Here is an 18,301-nt window from a genome sequence, read left to right as displayed (position 1 = left end):
ATGGCGCCCGCAAAGACTATTCCACACAAGTCTGGTGGTCACCAGCGCTACGCACCCGAGAAGGCGAAAGATCCTGCGCGATTCCAGTCCGAACTCGAGGGCTCAGACGACGATGCAAATGCAGGCGCACTGCAGCCGGTGAAGGAACCTCAGGACGATGACTTTGAGGGGTTTGGCACGGATGAGGAGGCTGGAAATGAGGCAGTTCAAGATGAGGAAAGCGATGACGAGAGCATAGACATCCAGACGGAGAAGAAGCAGGAAAAGCCTGTCCTGCCAAAAGATGCTGAGGAGGAAGAATTGGAGCGCATGATCTTTGGCGACTCTGAAGGCTTCCGCCAGGGTTTGGAGAACTTTTCGCTCGACCCGACCGCAAACGCATACGGCGACTCATCGGACGAATCCGGAGCAGAAGAGGCCGACCTTGACGCTGTGGCAGACCAGGACCTCTTCTTCTTCGATGCTGGCCCAGTCGCTGCGCCCGCGGGATCCGTTGCTGCAAAGGCAGAAGAATCAGACGAGGACGATGGCAAGCCCGCCTGGGAAGACAGCGACGACGAGAGGCTTGTAGTCAGCTTGGCGTCGGTGCCGCAATTGAGGAAGCTGCGAGAGACGGCAGATGACGACATGGTCAACGGCAAGGAATATGCGCGGCGGTTACGCAAGCAGTACCAGAGGTTATACCCTACGCCAAAGTGGGCGGCTCATGCGACAGGCAAGGCCAACAAGAAGCGCCGACGGGATATGGATGACGATGAGAGTGGCGACGATTCTGCGAGCGACATGGACGTGGACGAAGAGGATTTGTCTACGCAGCCATTGGCTAGGCTACTCAAGGATGCGGATATCCTGTCACAAACCTCACGAAGCGTGGCCAAGCGGAGGAAGGTGCAAGCAGGCACCATTGACATTCAGCGACTGAAAGACGTCGCTAAGGCTGGCCCGGTGAGTACCGCGATGCCATTGCATACGACCCTCATACTAATTGCTATTCTAGTCTGCCATCACCTCCCTCTCTTTCCATCCCGCATACCCGCTGCTCCTCTCCTCCGGTCCTAGCTCAACACTATACCTTCACCACGTCAACCCCAACCCGCCGAACCCGAACCCTCTCCTCACATCTCTGCACATCAAGAAAACTCCTCTCGTCACAACAGCGTTCCATCCTTCACCCTCGGACTCACGCATCTTCCTCAGCGCGCGACGACGCTACTTCCACGTTTGGAACATCGCGACCGGCCGAGTGGAGAAGGTGTCGCGTGTATACGGCCACCAGCACGAACAACGGACAATGGAGAACTTCTCCCTCTCACCCAATGGCAAATACATGGCTCTTCGGGGTTCCTCGAGAAAAGGCGGCGGTGTTATCAACATTCTGGATGCAAGGACACTGCAGTGGGCGACACAGGTGCGCGTCGAGTCAAGAGGTGGTGTTGCTGACTTCGCATGGTGGGGCAACGGCACTGGTATGAGCATTGCGGGCAAGAACGGAGAGATAACGGAGTGGAGCGTTGAAGGAGGCGTCATAGGAAGATGGAACGACGAGGGTGCTGTGGGTACCACAGTCATCGCACTCGGTGGTAAGAGCGGACGTGAAAGCTGGATAGGTGGCGATCGATGGGTGGCCATTGGCAGTTCAAGTGGCGTTGTCAACATCTACGACCGGCGAGCATGGAGCGAGAACGACCCTTCAGTCAAGCCTGCCAAAGACGATTCGAATGGCGGTATCCCGAAGGCACCGAAGCCGGTACGCGACTTGCAGAACCTGACGACGCCGATTTCGCATCTCACGTTCACCGCGGACGGTCAAGTACTTGCCATGGCGAGTCAATGGAAGAACAACGCAATGAGGCTGGTGCACCTTCCATCGGCAACCGTCTTCAAGAATTGGCCTACCGAGAAGACACCGCTTGGCAGAATCACAGCAGTCGCATGGGGAAGGCCGAGCGAAGAGGAGGAGAGAGAAGGCAGCCTCGCACAGCTAGCAGTCGCTAACGAAGCTGGACATATCAGAATGTGGGAGATAAGAGCTTAATTTTGGAAGCGTCGACGTTAGAGGACGCCAAATCACTAGTGTTTCTGGACCAATCTGGTGGCTGCGAGTTTTGACCGAGAGTACTGCACATATCGCACGCAAGAAGTTTAACATGTCTTCGAAGAAGCAGCGCAAATGGTTGCCTCACCTCTTCCCTCCATGACGAGCAAGCCGCGTCTACTGCGAGGGATCAGTCAAGCGCGGGTTCTTACATGCTAGATCGCAACTGCTGCGAACTCCCGAGCTGAGAACGGTCAACAAATATTCATCTCGCTTTCCAACTATTCTGCAAACATGTCGCATCGTCCTCACTCTGGCCATCGACCTACCGTCTATGCTTACTCTGTTTCCACCGCAATCATGGCAGGTACACTCCCCACGCACCTGGACTTATTACACGCGTCTCTCATGACTGTCCTCCATCACCACAACAGCACTTTTGGATACCTCTTGCACCACAATCATTGCACAACAGCCTATCAGCAAAATCTTCGCAAGTGCATCATAGCAACAACATTTCCTCTCTCATCATGGGCAAGAACAAGATCCGCAGCAAGGACAAGTCAAGGAAAGACAAGACCTCCATAAGCGACACGGATGGCTCAAGCACCCCTTCGACATGGACATCTTCTCACGGGGCGGTTATAACCAGATCCACTAGCAATACATCTGATCGTCGCCAGCTTCCAACAGAACCCCCAGGGAAAACGCTCTGTGTTCCTACCATCACCTCGCTCAAAGATACAACTCCATCCAGCTCTTCCCCCGGTTCATCGCCCGCTCCTCCGGTAATACGCGGAAAGGGCGCAAAAGACAAACGAGACTCGGTCATCTCAAGCACATGGGAAGGTCCAAAGCAGCAGTCCGAACCTAAAGCTACCACCGCAGCCCGACCTCGATGGGGCTTCAGGCCTCGCAACTGGTGGCCATGTCGCATAATACAATGGATATACCACTTCTTCGTCGCTCTGATGCGGATACGCTGGACCGACAAGCAGATCTCCAAGGACCTCATATTAACACTAGCCTTCGTCGGTATAGTCGTGGCCGGTGGCTACGTTGCCCTGGACATACTGCTCAGCGCAATACCCGGTGTCTCGGCTCAAACAGTGGATGGCAACTGCAGCATCGTCTACGTCACTGTCCCTGGACCGATAATTACCATCTCGCTCGTTGGCGCGTCGCCGACTAATCCGGCGAAAGGCACGTACTACTTTTCTGTGGTTAATAGTACGACGGAGTGGCTGGACAGCATTGCCCCGCCGAGTCTATTCAGTACTTTGCCTACCAGGACGGCGGATGTTAGGCCGATTCTCTCTTCAATGGGGCTGTCGAGTATGCCCTCTTCCGGTGTTGCTGTTGGGTCTTCGACGTTGGGATCGACTACGTCTGCGCTGTCTCTGTCGGATCCTTTCGTCTCGTCGTCTGTAAGTTCACCTTTATCGGGCCCAGCATCGTCTGAGATATCGAGCTTACCTCGGCCTATCAATCAACCACAGAGACCTTATCCATCGTATCCTGCGTCAACGAGCGTTGTCACAATCAGTAGTGTACTGTCTACTTCCGTCGCTACATTGTCTACAGTTCTTTCGCCGTCTTCAGTCTCTACCCTTTCGAATACTATCACAACATCAGTCGTCTCACCGAGCAGTCTGTCGGGTCTGAGCTCAAGCATACTCCCAAGCACGCCTGGTGGAAAGTCTTCGGCGCTTCTGACTGGTTCGAACGTACCGACGACTTCTAGTGCACCTACAACGTCTATAAGTCCAACCGGTAGCCCCGCTACTCTGAGCCGTGTTACATCAACAACTACAGGGGGTTCCTTCGTTTTCCCATCCACGCAGAGCGATGGCTTTACCGTGTCTCTACCTAGTCCCGTTTCAGGACCAACTCTTTCTGCCGACATATCGTCAAGTACCTTCACGAGCCTTACGAGCAGTATCGGCAGTCCTGCGATACCATCGTCAACGGGTCTTACTCAATCGCTATCTACATCAACTCCCCTCTCGCCAAGCAGCTTCGGTTCATCTACTCTTCCCACCAGTGTAGGTAGCTCCTCCGTTGTGCCATCGACAGGTTCCACTTCGTCGCCCTCCTTGACGTCCTTGACCGGGAGTTCCATTGCGGCACCGACGACGTTATCGAGCTTGACTACATCATCCATTCAGAGCTCTACATCCAGTCTTACATCGTCGTTGAGCTCGTCGAGTCAGCCTTTGACTAGTATACCCGGTCCAAATACCTCCACCGGCTTTGCCACGCTGTTTCCTATCACCAATTCGTCATCAAGTCTGAGCTTTAACTTGACGTCTACCTCTTCTACGCTGTTGACTTCGGCTACCTTGACAAGTTCTTCTGTTAGCTCTAGGTCTTTGGCCGATAGCTCTACGTCGTCTGGTAGTAGCATAAGCCTTCCTCCCGCTACTACCTCGTCCAGTTCACGATCGATCTCAGTTTCAATTTCACAAAGCACTGTGACTTCGAGTCTGACCGCCACCACCTCGTCTGGGTTACCATCGAGTTCTGTGCCACTTTCGCAAGGCACTTCGGCTTCTATTCCGACCGCCACCAGTGTGTCCAGGTCACCGTCAAGCTCTATTTTCATTTCGCAAAGCACCTTGACTTCCAGTCCGACCGCCAGCACCGCGTCCAGTTCACTATCAAGCTCTATCCCAGTTTCGCAAAGCACTCTGACTTCTACATTGACGTTGACGACAACTACCTCCCCGCTAGCGACGTCGTCTGCCGCTCCAGGCTTCAACGCCACGTCTTTGTTCAGCGCTCGGGCTATGACGAAGGTGATATCGTATGGGGATGTTGCGATCAGTTTTGTCTTCCCGTCACCCAACATCTCAACGACCGTATCGTACTGGACTGGAATGTACCCCATGGTGACTGGACCCGAGCCATCAGATCTGCAAACGATACCTTTGACAACACGGACTGAGCGCCAGACACCGATCTCTGCTCTGCCATCTTTTGAGATCTTCTCATCTCGATCTAGACGTTTCAAGACGGTAGTGACGACAGTGTTTGAAGACGAGGATGAAGGCACGACATCACTTGTGAAGCGGCAGGATGTTCCAATCACTGTTGTTGTGCCCACCCCGACGCTAGAGACAACAATACTTGCGACAACGACCGTGGCTATCCCGGACGCACCAGGGCCTTCATCGTGCGGCGAGTCGGGCAACTTCACGCTGACCTTTGATGACACGGTCACCGGCGATGATGACAACACTATACTGCTTGTCGCCAGCGGTATGAAGAATCCATACCACCACCTCTTCTATGGCAACGGATACACATACGTACCCGACATGTGGGAGCCATACCCCGCAATTTCCCAGCCAAACATCGCCATGTTCCTGCCTCTGACCGGGCGGCTCCTTCCCAACACGCCATTCGCAGGCACGATGCTTCCTGGCGAACTCGGCGCCGGACCACGAGCTTCAGTCAACGCCTACTGGTTCAACGCGTACTCCGCTTACTTTGGCTGCGCTCTCAACGGCCTCACACCCTGTACGTTGCGCATATCGGGATACCGCTTCGACACCACTCTCCAACAAGAAGTGCTCGTCGCAGAACAAAACGCGACTATCCCGGCATGCTGGGGCTACATCAACTGCCGCCTCACTCAGATCTTCTTCAACGACGACTTCCGCGCACTGTCTGGTATCCAGTTCAATGCCTACACATACAACCTGGGTATACCACAGGTGCACATGATGGATGATCTGCAGATGGAATGGTACAACAACACCTGTTCGGCGGGTATACTACGGATAGGACACAGCTAGTATGGATCTAGGGTGTGGCGAGGCTGAAGTTATCTCATCGGGTATACAATATGTTGTTGGAGATGGCGATGACAAGATTAGCATAGTATGTTTTGGTAAACAGTATATCTAGACAAGAGTTGAATGAAGTTAGCCTACATTGAATGCGCCACTTCCTTCGCAGATGACCGTGATGAAGCCTCAGGTGACGGCTAGACCCTCGCGCTGCAACGAGGCGTGAGCTCTCCATCCGCGTCGATTGGCCGGTCACGCCGTGCACGGCAATGGTCGTCCGAGATGTGTTCCAAGGTGTTTCAGACGGGGGGTGCCATGTGAGCTGGAGGGCATCCGAAGACGCGTCGGCAGCCAGCCACGGAAGGAACGACGCGTAGCGTGGGTGCAAGCTCTCCACGGCGACTTCCCTCGTCGACGTCCAGGGTCCTGTTATGGCGTCACGCGGCGCCGTCGGATTTCCATGTCACGCGCGAACCGCTGAGGCTGCAGCTCCACGCGGTGCGCGCATATCGATATAGCCGGCGTATCATTCTCCAGCATAGCTCTGGATTTCCTTTTTCTTCCTTCTCCAAACCTCGCTGCAGCTCTCATTCGTCTTCCCGTCTTCGATTGTCGCATGTCCTGTTCCCGCCTCAAGCGACGTGCCGCATCTGCCTTTACCGCGTAGATACTAGCGTTTGCGCGGCAAGCTCGACCTCTTCACGGGTGCAGGTGATAGCAGTCTCTTTCTCGGCTTTCGCTGCTCAGAGGGAAATTCTCTCACTGCTCCGCCGAAGGTAGACCGCCGACCCAGGCCCGAGGCCCGCTACCACAATTTGCAGAGCTATGGCTACCTTTGCGCCGACCAATTTTCCCTCAGACGTCCGAGACAAGCCACCCCACCAAGAGCCCCCACCACAGCATCTCCAACACCACGGACCCTTCTCCCATCAGCTCAACCCGCCCACCGCGCCTCAGTCTCAGTCGTCGAACCCCCCGCCGCAGATAGCCAGACGTGCCTCGCGCGACCTCAGGCCCCAGCACTCCAACGGCGCAATGGCGGGCGCGAATGGCCATGGGCCCATGGCGGTGCCGGGCGGGCGCGCCAACGGCCACGAGCATAGGGCAAACTTGCGCGAGATGGGCTTTGCCGGCCCGCGCAGCCCCCCAAACAACAAGAACACCTCACACGTCCCCTGCAAGTTCTACCGGCAAGGCGCATGTCAGGCTGGCAAGGCGTGTCCCTTCCTGCACTCGGACGAGCCGCTGACGGAGCGGGCGCCCTGCAAGTACTTCACCAAGGTAAGACATGTGCGGGAGGAGGTGAATCATCGCTAATCAGTACCCAGGGAAACTGCAAGTTCGGCCAGAAATGCGCCCTCGCCCACATCCTCCCCAACGGCCATGTCGTGAACCGCGGAAACGCCGGTAATCACTTCAGCCGCATGAACATTCCACACCACCAGGAGATGCCCATGAACAGCTCGCTGCTTACCATGCAGGCACACATGGGTGGTATGCAGCCAGGCTACCCGTACGCCATGCCCGACGAGTACGCGAACCAGAAGAACCAGTACGACATGATCCCGACCATCGACACCACCTTCTCTTCCCACCCAGGCTCCAACTATGGCTCGCCGCCTAACGAGAACGGCCGACTTCCGATATCGCCGACACAGAAGGGGTTGAGTGTGATGGATGTAGGACTTCCTGCGTCTTTCGATAGCCAGGGTGTATCGACCATGGCGCGATACGGCCCCATTGCGTCTTCAGTGCCTGCCAAGTTCCTCGCAAACTCCCCGCCGTCCTCGTACCAAGCCGACTCGCCCGCGCTACGGAACCTACATGACTCTGCGTTTGGAGATGGTCTGCGGAGGGGCATTGCAGGATTGGGGTCGTCTCCGCCAGAATCGGTAGAGCAGCCAGTTGGACGGAGGATGCTGCATTCTGAACTCGCTGCGAACCGCTCCCGGGGTATCATGTCGTCGAGTGTAGGCGCGCGACCGACATACAAGGACGAGGAATGGGATGAGACGGACATGATTGGCAAATTCGAGGAGGACCTGCTGCCCAATTCGTTGAGCGATCTTCTGACACCACAGGAGAAGATGCGCCGCTTCTCGCGCGACCAGGGCGAGAGCGACAACCGCACTTCACAGTCTAGGTTCGGAGTCTCGCCAACAGCGTCAGACCTCAAGTACGGATCGCCATCAGCAGCCACAGCTTCTCCCTCGCGATTCCAGTCCATGTGGGCCAAGCCTCGAGGGCCGACTTACGACGGAGGATTCGAATCAGGCTCGCTACCCGGCCAGTCAGCCTTTGGACACGTCGGCTCGCCTCTACGCAACTCAAGCCTCCACCCGGGAGCCAGCCCTTCCCTACGCGCCATGAATCGACCGACTACAGGAGACATGAGCCCATACCTCGCATCACCTCCCCGCCAAGCGTCGATGTCCATGATCAGTCAGCAACTCTCGCGCACCCGCATATCAGCCCGGGACGAAAGCGGCATCACCAGCAACCCCGTCCACCCCGGCATCAACCGCGTCACCTCCGCATCCAGCATCGGCAGCTCCAGCGGCCGTCTCGGTATCGATCGCGCTGTAAGCAGCAGCAGTATCAACCGCGAGAGGATCGAGGAGGAGCAGGGTCTATTCAGCATGGAAGAGGAGGATGATCTGAACAAGAGCAGGGACGGCGCTTCGACCACGTCTAGTAACAGCAACAAGCGTTTGAGCGGTCTGTCATGGGGTAGTGGCGGAAAGGGAAGCCCGAACCTCGCTCCTGTTGGCGGTCATCGGACTGCTGGTAGTTCTGCGCTCGGCAAGGAGACGGGTGCGGGTGCTTGGGGTGGGAATGCTTGAATTTGCGGACGACACCAAGACTACTACGACGATAGCGAAGACCTACGCGGAACGCCCAGAGCCAATCTAGCACAACCAGCCACCCACCTCCCCCCGCGAGCCACATCTCTACGACATTCTTCCCCTGCATCACTCACTTCAAAAGAAATCAGGTTGGAAAATTCTCAGCGTTCTGGCGCAACTTGCATACAGGGTCCATGTTTCTCCACGACATCGACCCTAATCCCTCCCATCTTTCAAACGGCATATACATAAAAGTCTCTCAGCTTCGGCTTGACATGATCACCACGGGCGTACACAGCACATTACGGCACGGGCATGTGTCATCATTTCCTTTCTTATCATATCATTTCTTTCTTTATGAGTGGGCGTTCGTGCGTTATTACTTCTTCTTTCCACATGAATGGTGCGTCATGGGTTATGGAGTTTCAAATCAAGATGAACAGTTAGTAGGGGTTTCATGGCAGCGGCTAGGCTTTTATGCTGTATGGGGGTAATGTAGTGGATGTGATGAAGGGTCAAGGGAAACGAGTATTTACGATGGCATATGACTGAGCATGGATGGGCGGATGAATGGGGAAATGGATGGATAGGTAGCTTTAGCTGGAATGTATATATACATATTCTTGATCAACTGTAATCAAACATGCCGACGACCAGCAGCTGCATCACTTGACCATATTCTCGCGTTGGCCGCCACAAGACCCGATATGTGCTTCTTGACAGGTGCCACCTGCCCAATCTCAGCTACCCAGTAACTAGTCTTGAAAGTACCGCTCGAGGATGACAGCTTGGAGCGCTTCATCCGTTCCAAGCAAGCAGAGTATATTCCTAATCTTAGCCTGTAGTCGGAATGGAGAGTCAGCTCAATTTCCTATCCACGAAGTCCATTCAGTGTACTGACCGCATTTAACTCCCGTTCTTGCCGCTTCCACGTTTCAAACTCTGCTCCGCCGTGTCGAAAAGCATCAGCGGCGTTCGCGGCAGCTATCATTTGAGCGGCTCCGTGGCTATGGTATTCCAGATTCTTCAATATTCCTTCAAACTGAGATTCGAAGCCCGCCCACATAGAACCGAAAAATGTAGCCCACGCTATGGCCAGTAAGCACAATACCTAGGTTTAATTTGAGGCTGCAGGTGTATAATACGTACAGGGTCGTTTCACATATTTATATACTCGCCGATGGAACTCTATGATGTCAGAGTATACCAGAGCTAACGCGTGCTGAAAGTTGTGATCGCCAACAAGTGCAACGCCGAGACGATCCAGGCGAGGAAGCATGTCCCCAATCTTTCCGTATGCCTCTATCAACTTTTCCAATGCACTAATCGAATCGGACGTGATCTATACTTCTCAATAAGCATCACGATAGCTATCAAGACGTGCCACTCACCATGAGATTCAGCTTTACTGGTGCCCAAATCCATGGCAGAAAAGGCGTCCCATTGCAAAAGACCTCAACTGCCTTGGAGTAATGCTCCATGCCACGAAGGAAGCGTTCCAGCCCAGCCATATTCCTTTGCATCCGGCGACTGCGAAGCAGTCGCTCGATACGAATCGCTTCATCTCGGACATCTTTGAGATGGGTGTTGTTGAAGAGTCGTTGGTCGTCTGGTGCGACGGTGGATGCAAACCGCTCAAACGCGTCTTGAAGCGTGACGCGGGCTTCGGCCGAAGGGGTATAAGGGGCAGTAGTCGTAGTGGCAATAGTACGTGTGCTATTGAGACCCGCTGTATTATAGGTCTTATCCAAGATGGCGTGTGCGATGCGAGTCTGCGAGCAAGTAACAGCCAGTTGAAAAGCTGTCTGCTTCGACCCGTTACGTAGGTCGCAACAGGCGCCTTCCGCCAGCAGATCTTCAACAATACTCAACTGGCCCGAAAGAACGGCCCAGTGTAATGGTGATTGTTTGAATACATCCTGTCTCTCCAGCTTTTCTGTGATACCACGTAACTTGTAGAACTGTAGAAGCTGTTTTGTGAGAGATCTAAGGCCAAGTCTACAGGAAAGCGAAAGGCCAGTAGTGCAACTTGGAAGGAGAGGATCAATAGCCATATCCGCCTGATACAAATCATCTCTGAGTGCCAACACAGAAGCACGAAATTCATTTGTTGGCGTCGCTGTCGATTGCGAGGTATGTCCATGAAGATCATGGAACAGCGAGATTTGAACCACAGATTCGACCTTCGAATCGTCCTTCAGGAATTCCATTGCAAGTTGATGGAATGGCTCGCCTTCCAAGGATACTGGTAGTTCAGCTCTCTGGCTCTCAACCATGCTCATATGAACTGACCAATGGTTTGCAGCGTAGCTCAGCAAGGGCCATCTTTTCGTGCGCGCGATCAATGATTGCTGGTCTGTACAGATTCCTCCTTCGCATGATCCCATGTTGATATAGGCAAGACATCTCATACCTAATTTCAGGTTGTGGTCTGGAATATATTCTTTGCCTTCGTCGGATCTCAGATACTCCAGAAGTGATTGATGGATAAGAGAGACGTTTTGCGACTCGTTAACTTCCACCAGACCTTGGCATGAGCGTGCTATGGTATTCCAATCGAGCGGGGTCATCTTCGAGGGTAGCGCGCCGTTCAATATCCCGATACTATGGAGTTCCCTAAGCTCCATAGTAGTTAATGGCCGAGCAGCGTCTCTGATGGCTCCAAGCGTCATTGTTGCTCGTTCGCACTGTCGACTAGTCGTGTTTTTGGTGATTCTTCGTAAGTTTCGACTATATGGTCCAGCGAAAGCTGCCAGATATTGGTCAACCCCATCGGATTCCGACCGTTCAGTTGTTTTGATGGTTTCCAAGTCTCGCTCAAAAGTGTCGAAGCCTCCGTCTGGGTCGACAGAACCGAGGTGGAGTTTTGCAAGCAGAAACCTTTACGCGTTAGCACTTGTCAGTCTTGGGGGGAAGAATGCACACATCTTGTTCGACTCTGCGATTATCGTGTCTATCAACCTCTGCCGGCAAGATGTGTCTTGTGCCCATTGTGCCACATATGTATTGAGACGTCGTCGAAGATATGTTCTGATGTCGGCTTCAAGTGCGCATAGTTCAATTGTCTCGAGGTTGTGTCTGAAGTATACTTCCCAATGACAGAGCTTGGTTCTGCTTGTCATGACAAGCCCAATGCGGCTCTTCAATTGTATCTCGCACATGCCTTTAAGCACATCGTCTCTGACATCCTCCCGACACTCATCCAAAGCATCGAGGAAGATACAGACCCATTTCTCTGGAGTACCTTGCTCCAGATGATCTGAAGCTCGAGTCTTCTCTTCTTTGTCACATGCGATTCCGTCCAATATTGCGACTATGGTTGTGATAACATCTTCGGTATAGGGCTCCCGGCCTGGACGCCGTTTCATGAGTCTGTCGACTTCAGAATTAGCTTCGGGAAACCTACAAGTTATATCCGCAAGGACTTTGACGAACACACTCGCAGCTTTGATCTGTGACGGTTCGTCGAGCGTGAAATATACGGATGCGATAGCGATCTCTTTGTCGATGGCGTCCTCACCGGGGTGAATCATGCTTTCCTTGGTAGCAAGCGTTTCGTCCTTCAGACACATCTTTTTGGAACGGGTAGCATCTCCATCGCGTTCTTTCCGAAACCAAGCGTCCTCCAATATTCGTTGGAGATAGTGCATCGTGGCCGTCTTGCCTACGCCCGGCCTCCCTTCAATCACGAGCGCATGACCTCGCGCCTCTAGACAGTTCCTGAAATGGGCATTATGAAGGATCCCACGGGCGCACTCAGGCCCGAAAGTGTCATTGAGCGGCTCGTGAACTGGTTCTGCGCATTTATATCTTTCCAAGAAGGCCTCTCGTTGGACGTCGTCCTGGTCTGTCCACGATGAGAATTTATCAATTCCTTCGTTTAAAGAGCTTCAACTTGCCTAGTCCAGTAAAGAGACCAATCTTCCCGTAGGGTGCTTGAAGGCTCGAATCTTTGATTGTCTGAGTTATATCGCCCCGGTGCATGATCTGCTAACTTCCGACTGTTACACGCAGTTAACGGCGAGGGGAAGCTTGATGATCCGTGAAGAATTGGGTGCTTGCATATGGTGAAAGGTGTGCTACTGACTGAAACCGCGCGTCTTGGTCCAAGCTGACGCTGCACGGCTCTGGTCAATCTGCAATCAGTAGAATCATCAATCCCAAATAGCAGCATGGCATGCCTTGCTTCCTTGTTCGCATCTGTCATTTGATATACCGATGAACAATTCAGCCGCAAACGATATGAACGTGGTATCATCGCAGCCTACCGTTGAGCTGCACAGTCAGGAAAAGGATGCATATTCGGGAGCTGAGCCCATCTCAATACATCAGCTGCAAGCCAAAATAGCGAAAGGTGTATGGTGACGGTAGATAATTGGTAGGCTTTGGGAGTACGAGGTATACCCCGCCTCCTCTGGACAGGGAAGGCGCAATTCCGGTGAACATCATCACGGCAGACAATAGCAGTCGCTTCGCACATGTAGCCCGCATCCCGTCAACTTAAGAAAGAGGGCTATATCGAGCGCGATGGCTGGGCCAGAATTCATAGGCGCTATCTTTGGGCTCGCCGACGTCTCCTTCCGAACCTTCATTTCAATTCAAGAAACAGCGAGCCAATGGAAGCACGCCCCCACAAAGGTCGACAACATCAACGAAGAGGCTTCTTTGCTCATGAAAACAGTTTCTCAGTTATCTGAACTGCTGAAAGACAACGAAAATACATCTCATCTCGCAGAAAGCATAGGTCTCTCGAAAACAGTACAACAGTGCGAAGCCAACTGTGCAACACTGGTGCCATACGTGTCGAAGTGGGCAACCTCGGTGTCGAGCTTGTTTTTCCGGGCCAGGGTCCATTACTTGTTTCATCAAAGCCTTTTCGCAGAAATCCTTGCGGATATTCAGGTTGTTAAACAAAATCTCATCCTGTTTAGCTTACTAGCACAACTGTAAGCTTTGGAGCTCTACCCATAGATCGGTCTGTACTAACATCATCATCAAGATCGATGAGTATGACTGGCGAACCGTCTCAGCCAAACGAGAAGCGGGTCAGAGTCACCCCCAAATCAGTCAAAAAGGATATCAGCAGCATGGATATACCCAACACCACGAAGGAAAAGGCATGCGCCGAAGTGGAGCAGATTGCTGCCGCAGGGCAGTCGGGAGGGAAATTGAAACAAAGCTGGGATAACGTTTCTTATGGACAGTACAGCTCTGTTGGTATAGGGGGTAAGCTGCCGCAACAGATCAGTGATGTCGAGCAGGACTGGAAGACTGTGAAGCCAGGAGAGGGCGGGAAGGTGCGGCCTGCCCCGGACACGCAAAGTAAACTTGGGATCCATTTTGAGTAGCTGTTAGCTAGAAAGACGTCCGGCGAGGCCTGATTGATGTACCATTAGATTAAACTTCTACGGAGTCGATGGCGAAAGTCAGCTTTATCTCACTGTGCTGCCCGTGTGTGCAGGAGGCTACAGGTGCCCACGTGCCCAGGTGGGTGCGCAGGCGCCGTATGCAGCTAAGAGACTTTTGTCTTAGCGCATCTGCCCCGCACACCTACCTGCAACCTAGCACGACGCCACGCAAGCAATTACCCTCAGCTCAATGATCTCAATACACAATGTCAGACGATGTTCAACTCGTACTCCCGCGCCGCAATCCGACAATTGAATGATGGTATCAACGGAGGAGAGCTGTGCGTGCCATGCCAGATAGCTCTAGAAGAAGACGAGCGTGCGGGCTTCGCTAGTATTGGTACTCCAGCCTGGTTGAACAATGGCTTCAGAGAATACGAGGAATACCAGCATCTTACTGAGCCTGTTCTCTATTGCGATTGTTGCCGTCATGTTCTCCGCGCCCGAGAGTTCCAGAGACGACAAGGAAGAGGTCAAAGTCCATCGGTTGATGCGCAGAAGTATCCTGGGGATTTCAACGGGCTGACAACGTGTGTGTTTCTGCATGATGATGACCTGGATTTGCAGGGGTATGAGGCGGCATTGAACGACTTCAAGGTCAAGGAATCAGAGTATAGTCGGACAGTAAGACATCACTGGGCAGATGTGGAATTGATCAAGAGTTGGCTTGTTGACTGCGAAAAACATCACGGCCATGCCTGCAATGAACACCTGACATCAGTTACCGATACTGGGCCGCTTTTGCTTCTGGATGTTATCGATGATTGTCTCGCGGTTGGGAACTTCAAGGATCGGTATTTCGCCTTGAGTTACGTTTGGGGCGCTTCGAAACAGTTCCTGACCCTGATGGAGAATTACGACCAGTTGCGCCAGCCCGGAACTCTCTCCAAGCAGCCTTTGACCCGAACCATCAGGGACGCGTTGACTTTTGTCAAGAGCCTGGGTGAGCGATACTTATGGGTTGATACGATGGTAGGCGAATTCAGCATGACAGATTGGGGTCCCCACTTACGAAATCCAGTGCATCATCCAAGATGACGCTGCCAATAAAGCGAGTGCCCTCGCCCAGATGTGCGCAATCTACAGTTGCGCCATGGCCACGATAGTGGCCCTAAACGGAGACTCCGCCGACGCCGGCCTACCTGGCATTCCGCCTACGGCCCGCAACACCACCGCAACCTTCGTCACCCCTGGAATACACATGGTGGAGCGATCATCCTTGGAGAACATGTTGGCAAACCACACCTACGATGGTGTAGACGTCGATTGTATCTACAACACACGCGCCTGGACATTCCAGGAACGATTACTATCGAACCGGAGCATCTACTTCCTCGGCGAACAGGTGTACTTTCATTGCAAGAAGCAGCTGTTGTGCGAAGACAGATACATTAGCGATGACACCAGCTTCTATACCCTGGACAAGATGCGCACGACAAGCGCAGAACTGAAGTCCAAGACTACTCGAGCTGGCACATATACTCCACTGGACGAGTTTCGTTGGTACGAAGAGATCATCGCAGAATATACGGCAAAGAAAATGGGATATCCGGATGATATTCTCAATGCTTTTACTGGCATTCAGACTATGCTAACTCGCATGTTTGATTGGCCTTTTTTCGGCGGCCTTCCGACTTCTCTTCTGGATATTGCATTACTTTGGACCCCTGTCACTACCACCGAGCGGAGGTTGACTACCTCACAACAGCCAAGCTGGAGTTGGTCGGGCTGGATTGGGCGAGTCCGATACGCAGACCTGGTGCGCCCAGGGCATAGGCCGATAAGCTCGTTGTTCAGGCCGCTCGCCAAACATCAGCTCGCCATGCCAGCTACGATTGTCTTCGAATGTATGAGCGTCCCTCTGAAAGCGTTCGAACTCGCCAAGGCTCCAAAAGGGGTTTTTGACCCATTTCAAAGCACATCTAGCCCCATCACCGAAGACTCATACTACGTCTTCGACAGCAATAAACGTCGCTGCGGCATGCTCATAGGCCTTTCTCAAGAAAATGCGTCTGATATAGCCAGTGACAAACTGAAGCTCCTCGCGCTTTCGGCTTGGAAGTCGAACAACAGTCTCACGAAGAACGGGCCAGTCATCTCTCATCTCTCGGATAATGGATATTTCTCAGACGAAGAGGTGTACGATCAAGCTTTCCGCGATGCAGAGTGGTGTACCTACAACGTCATGCTCGTTCGCTCAGTCGGCGATGCGTATGAGAGGGTTGCAGTGGGACAGATGCACGTAGACGCGTGGCATGGAGCGTGTGAGACGCGTGGAAGGTTCATGGTGAATTGATCATATGGCGATACAGTTACAACGCACAGCTATAACTCAGAGCATGAACAGTGGCAACATGATACACATCCCTCGAAAAGCTCAAGAAGCGTATACTTTCCCAGTGGCTATGTACTGTTCGATCATTGAGTAGGCACGTCGCGCGTTGTGCAATTGTGCAATTGTCTTGCGACATCTCGCCAAACCAGCTCGCTTTTTGGGGTGTTGCCAAAGCCTTCCGCATAACAAGGTCCGCCATCAACAAGGCAGTACCCTGTTCAGTCGGTGGACGCCACCCTCCTAAGAACGGCACCTTCCTCAGACGGATCCTCGAGTATGCCGTGTCGCAGTCTGGTTGCATAAGTATGCTAGGCATTATCTGACTTGGCCTCGACGTCGCATGTCCTCTTTTTGATATTAAGCGGGTTGATATCACCGTTGTCTCTCCAGCACTTCGATTTGCGCGAGGATCACATCCTTGCACCATGGGAGCGGATTTGTCCTGGCGCTGTGCACATTCTCAAGGTACTGCTCTGTTGAGAGCCCGTCGGTGCATATAGCAGGGATCATGCCATGTCTGGCGACGTGTGTAGCGAACAAGAGGCGTGATGTTCGGCCGTTGCCATCTGGGAATGGATGGACGCTGACGTAGTACAGAGTGTCCCATACACCCTTTATCAGAGGATGTATGTCCTCTTGGTCGTGCGCAGCGAACTTTGACCACCGCTCCAGATTCGCTTCGACTTCGCGTGGATAGGGGAATATGGCCTTTGGGTTCGAGCGAACGCTGACTGGCATGTGGCGGATTAAGCCAGCCTTGAATGGCATTTGCATGCCTCGAAACAGTATCCTTGATATGATCCTTATGTCCTCTAGGAGGTTCTCCGGGGTTGATGCTCGCTCGATATAGGTACTCGATAGTACAGCCTGCAGTGCAACAATGTTGTTGCGCAGTTCGAGATACTCTATCTCCTTGGACTCCTCGCCGTTGTCGAGTTTTATCAACTCGCTCGAGGATGGAAGCCGCAAATTCATCGCGTTGAGCAACGCGCTTCCACCGTCTTTTTGCAATGGTATGGCCGCTTCGACCTTCTTTGCGGTCGCTAACGATAGACTGTTGTGTTCTATGGCGCAGCTTCTCCAAGAAAAATTAGCAAGTACGTTACTACAAAACATTGTAGTATCTTGCATGATCTTTGATGCTGATGTGCCCTTAGCTCTTAGCTGGAAATCTTTTCGCAGCGTATCCAAGTATGCAAGTTCTCGACGCATTTGGTGTTGCGCATCTCTCCAGGGTGCTGCATGTCGTATCTGGTAGACCTTGTCCCATACTGTTCCGGAACGGGCGAGCGTATTCCACTCCGGTCCATATTCAAGAAGACCGTCGAATTGCGCATAATGCTTTCTGAGGAGGGTGTTTCGCGCGCGGATGATTTCTTTCGTCCACTTCATGTTGTTTGCGTTGCTGATTTTCTGTTTGTGTCGACGTTCTGAAGTTTGGTGCAGGTTAACAGAATCTTTTCGGAGGTTTAGGGTTGATAGTAGCTGCACTTCTATGGTACTTGCCCCTACTTCCATGGTACTCTCTCTCTGACTTCCATAGTACTTGCACCTACTCAACCATAGCATAGCAGCGGCGAAGGTCCCGAATCCAGCATCACTCGCACTCGCCATACCATTGTAGTATCTTACCATATCGTTGATGGTGATTAGTCCTCAGCACTTAGCTGGAAATTTCTCCGGAGTGTATCCAAATGTGGGAGCTCTCGATGCATTTCATGTTGTGCACGTCATCCTAGGAAAAAGCTAAACAGGTCTGCAGCCTACATTAACGTAGAAACCTACAAAGTAGGTGGCCTAACGTTGATGTAGGCTCTAGGCCTGTTCAGTCTTTTCCTTGTATAGGGTGTGTGCATCTTTCCTGGGTGATGCATTTCTCCCAC

The 18,301-nt window shown here is 52.8% G+C and overlaps 6 protein-coding genes across 6 annotated transcripts; 4 read left to right on the top strand and 2 right to left on the bottom strand.

The window, feature by feature from the left end:
* On the top strand, positions 1-2,035 carry J4E86_006902 (uncharacterized protein; the record flags this gene model as incomplete). Its single annotated transcript, XM_051447424.1, has 2 exons — positions 1-945; positions 998-2,035. 2 exons carry the CDS (start codon positions 1-3, stop codon positions 2,033-2,035), a joined length of 1,983 nt encoding a protein of 660 aa, XP_051301909.1.
* Positions 2,036-2,565: 530 nt separating this feature from the next.
* Positions 2,566-3,779, top strand: J4E86_006901 (uncharacterized protein; the record flags this gene model as incomplete). The annotated part of the gene is made up of 2 exons (XM_051447423.1): positions 2,566-3,462; positions 3,585-3,779. 2 exons carry the CDS (start codon positions 2,566-2,568, stop codon positions 3,777-3,779), a joined length of 1,092 nt encoding a protein of 363 aa, XP_051301908.1.
* A 2,875-nt stretch (positions 3,780-6,654) lies between these two features.
* J4E86_006900 (uncharacterized protein) lies at positions 6,655-8,672 on the top strand (the record flags this gene model as incomplete). Its single annotated transcript, XM_051447422.1, has 2 exons — positions 6,655-7,110; positions 7,158-8,672. The coding sequence occupies 2 exons, from the start codon at positions 6,655-6,657 to the stop codon at positions 8,670-8,672; spliced, it is 1,971 nt and encodes a 656-aa protein (XP_051301907.1).
* A 2,885-nt stretch (positions 8,673-11,557) lies between these two features.
* On the bottom strand, positions 11,558-12,325 carry J4E86_006899 (uncharacterized protein; the record flags this gene model as incomplete). The annotated part of the gene is made up of 2 exons (XM_051447421.1): positions 11,558-12,027; positions 12,082-12,325. 2 exons carry the CDS (start codon positions 12,323-12,325, stop codon positions 11,558-11,560), a joined length of 714 nt encoding a protein of 237 aa, XP_051301906.1.
* Positions 12,326-14,299: 1,974 nt separating this feature from the next.
* J4E86_006898 (uncharacterized protein) lies at positions 14,300-16,379 on the top strand (the record flags this gene model as incomplete). The annotated part of the gene is made up of 2 exons (XM_051447420.1): positions 14,300-15,055; positions 15,105-16,379. The coding sequence occupies 2 exons, from the start codon at positions 14,300-14,302 to the stop codon at positions 16,377-16,379; spliced, it is 2,031 nt and encodes a 676-aa protein (XP_051301905.1).
* Positions 16,380-16,790: 411 nt separating this feature from the next.
* On the bottom strand, positions 16,791-17,810 carry J4E86_006897 (uncharacterized protein; the record flags this gene model as incomplete). Its single annotated transcript, XM_051447419.1, has 1 exon — positions 16,791-17,810. One exon carries the CDS (start codon positions 17,808-17,810, stop codon positions 16,791-16,793), a length of 1,020 nt encoding a protein of 339 aa, XP_051301904.1.
* Positions 17,811-18,301: the final 491 nt, after the last annotated feature.

The sequence above is a fragment of the Alternaria arbusti genome (genome assembly GCF_024043155.1).
Source record: "Alternaria arbusti strain BMP 1465 chromosome Unknown scaffold_8, whole genome shotgun sequence".
In the NCBI taxonomy this organism is placed as follows: domain Eukaryota; kingdom Fungi; phylum Ascomycota; class Dothideomycetes; order Pleosporales; family Pleosporaceae; genus Alternaria; species Alternaria arbusti.
This window is presented reverse-complemented; position numbering and strand designations above follow the sequence as displayed.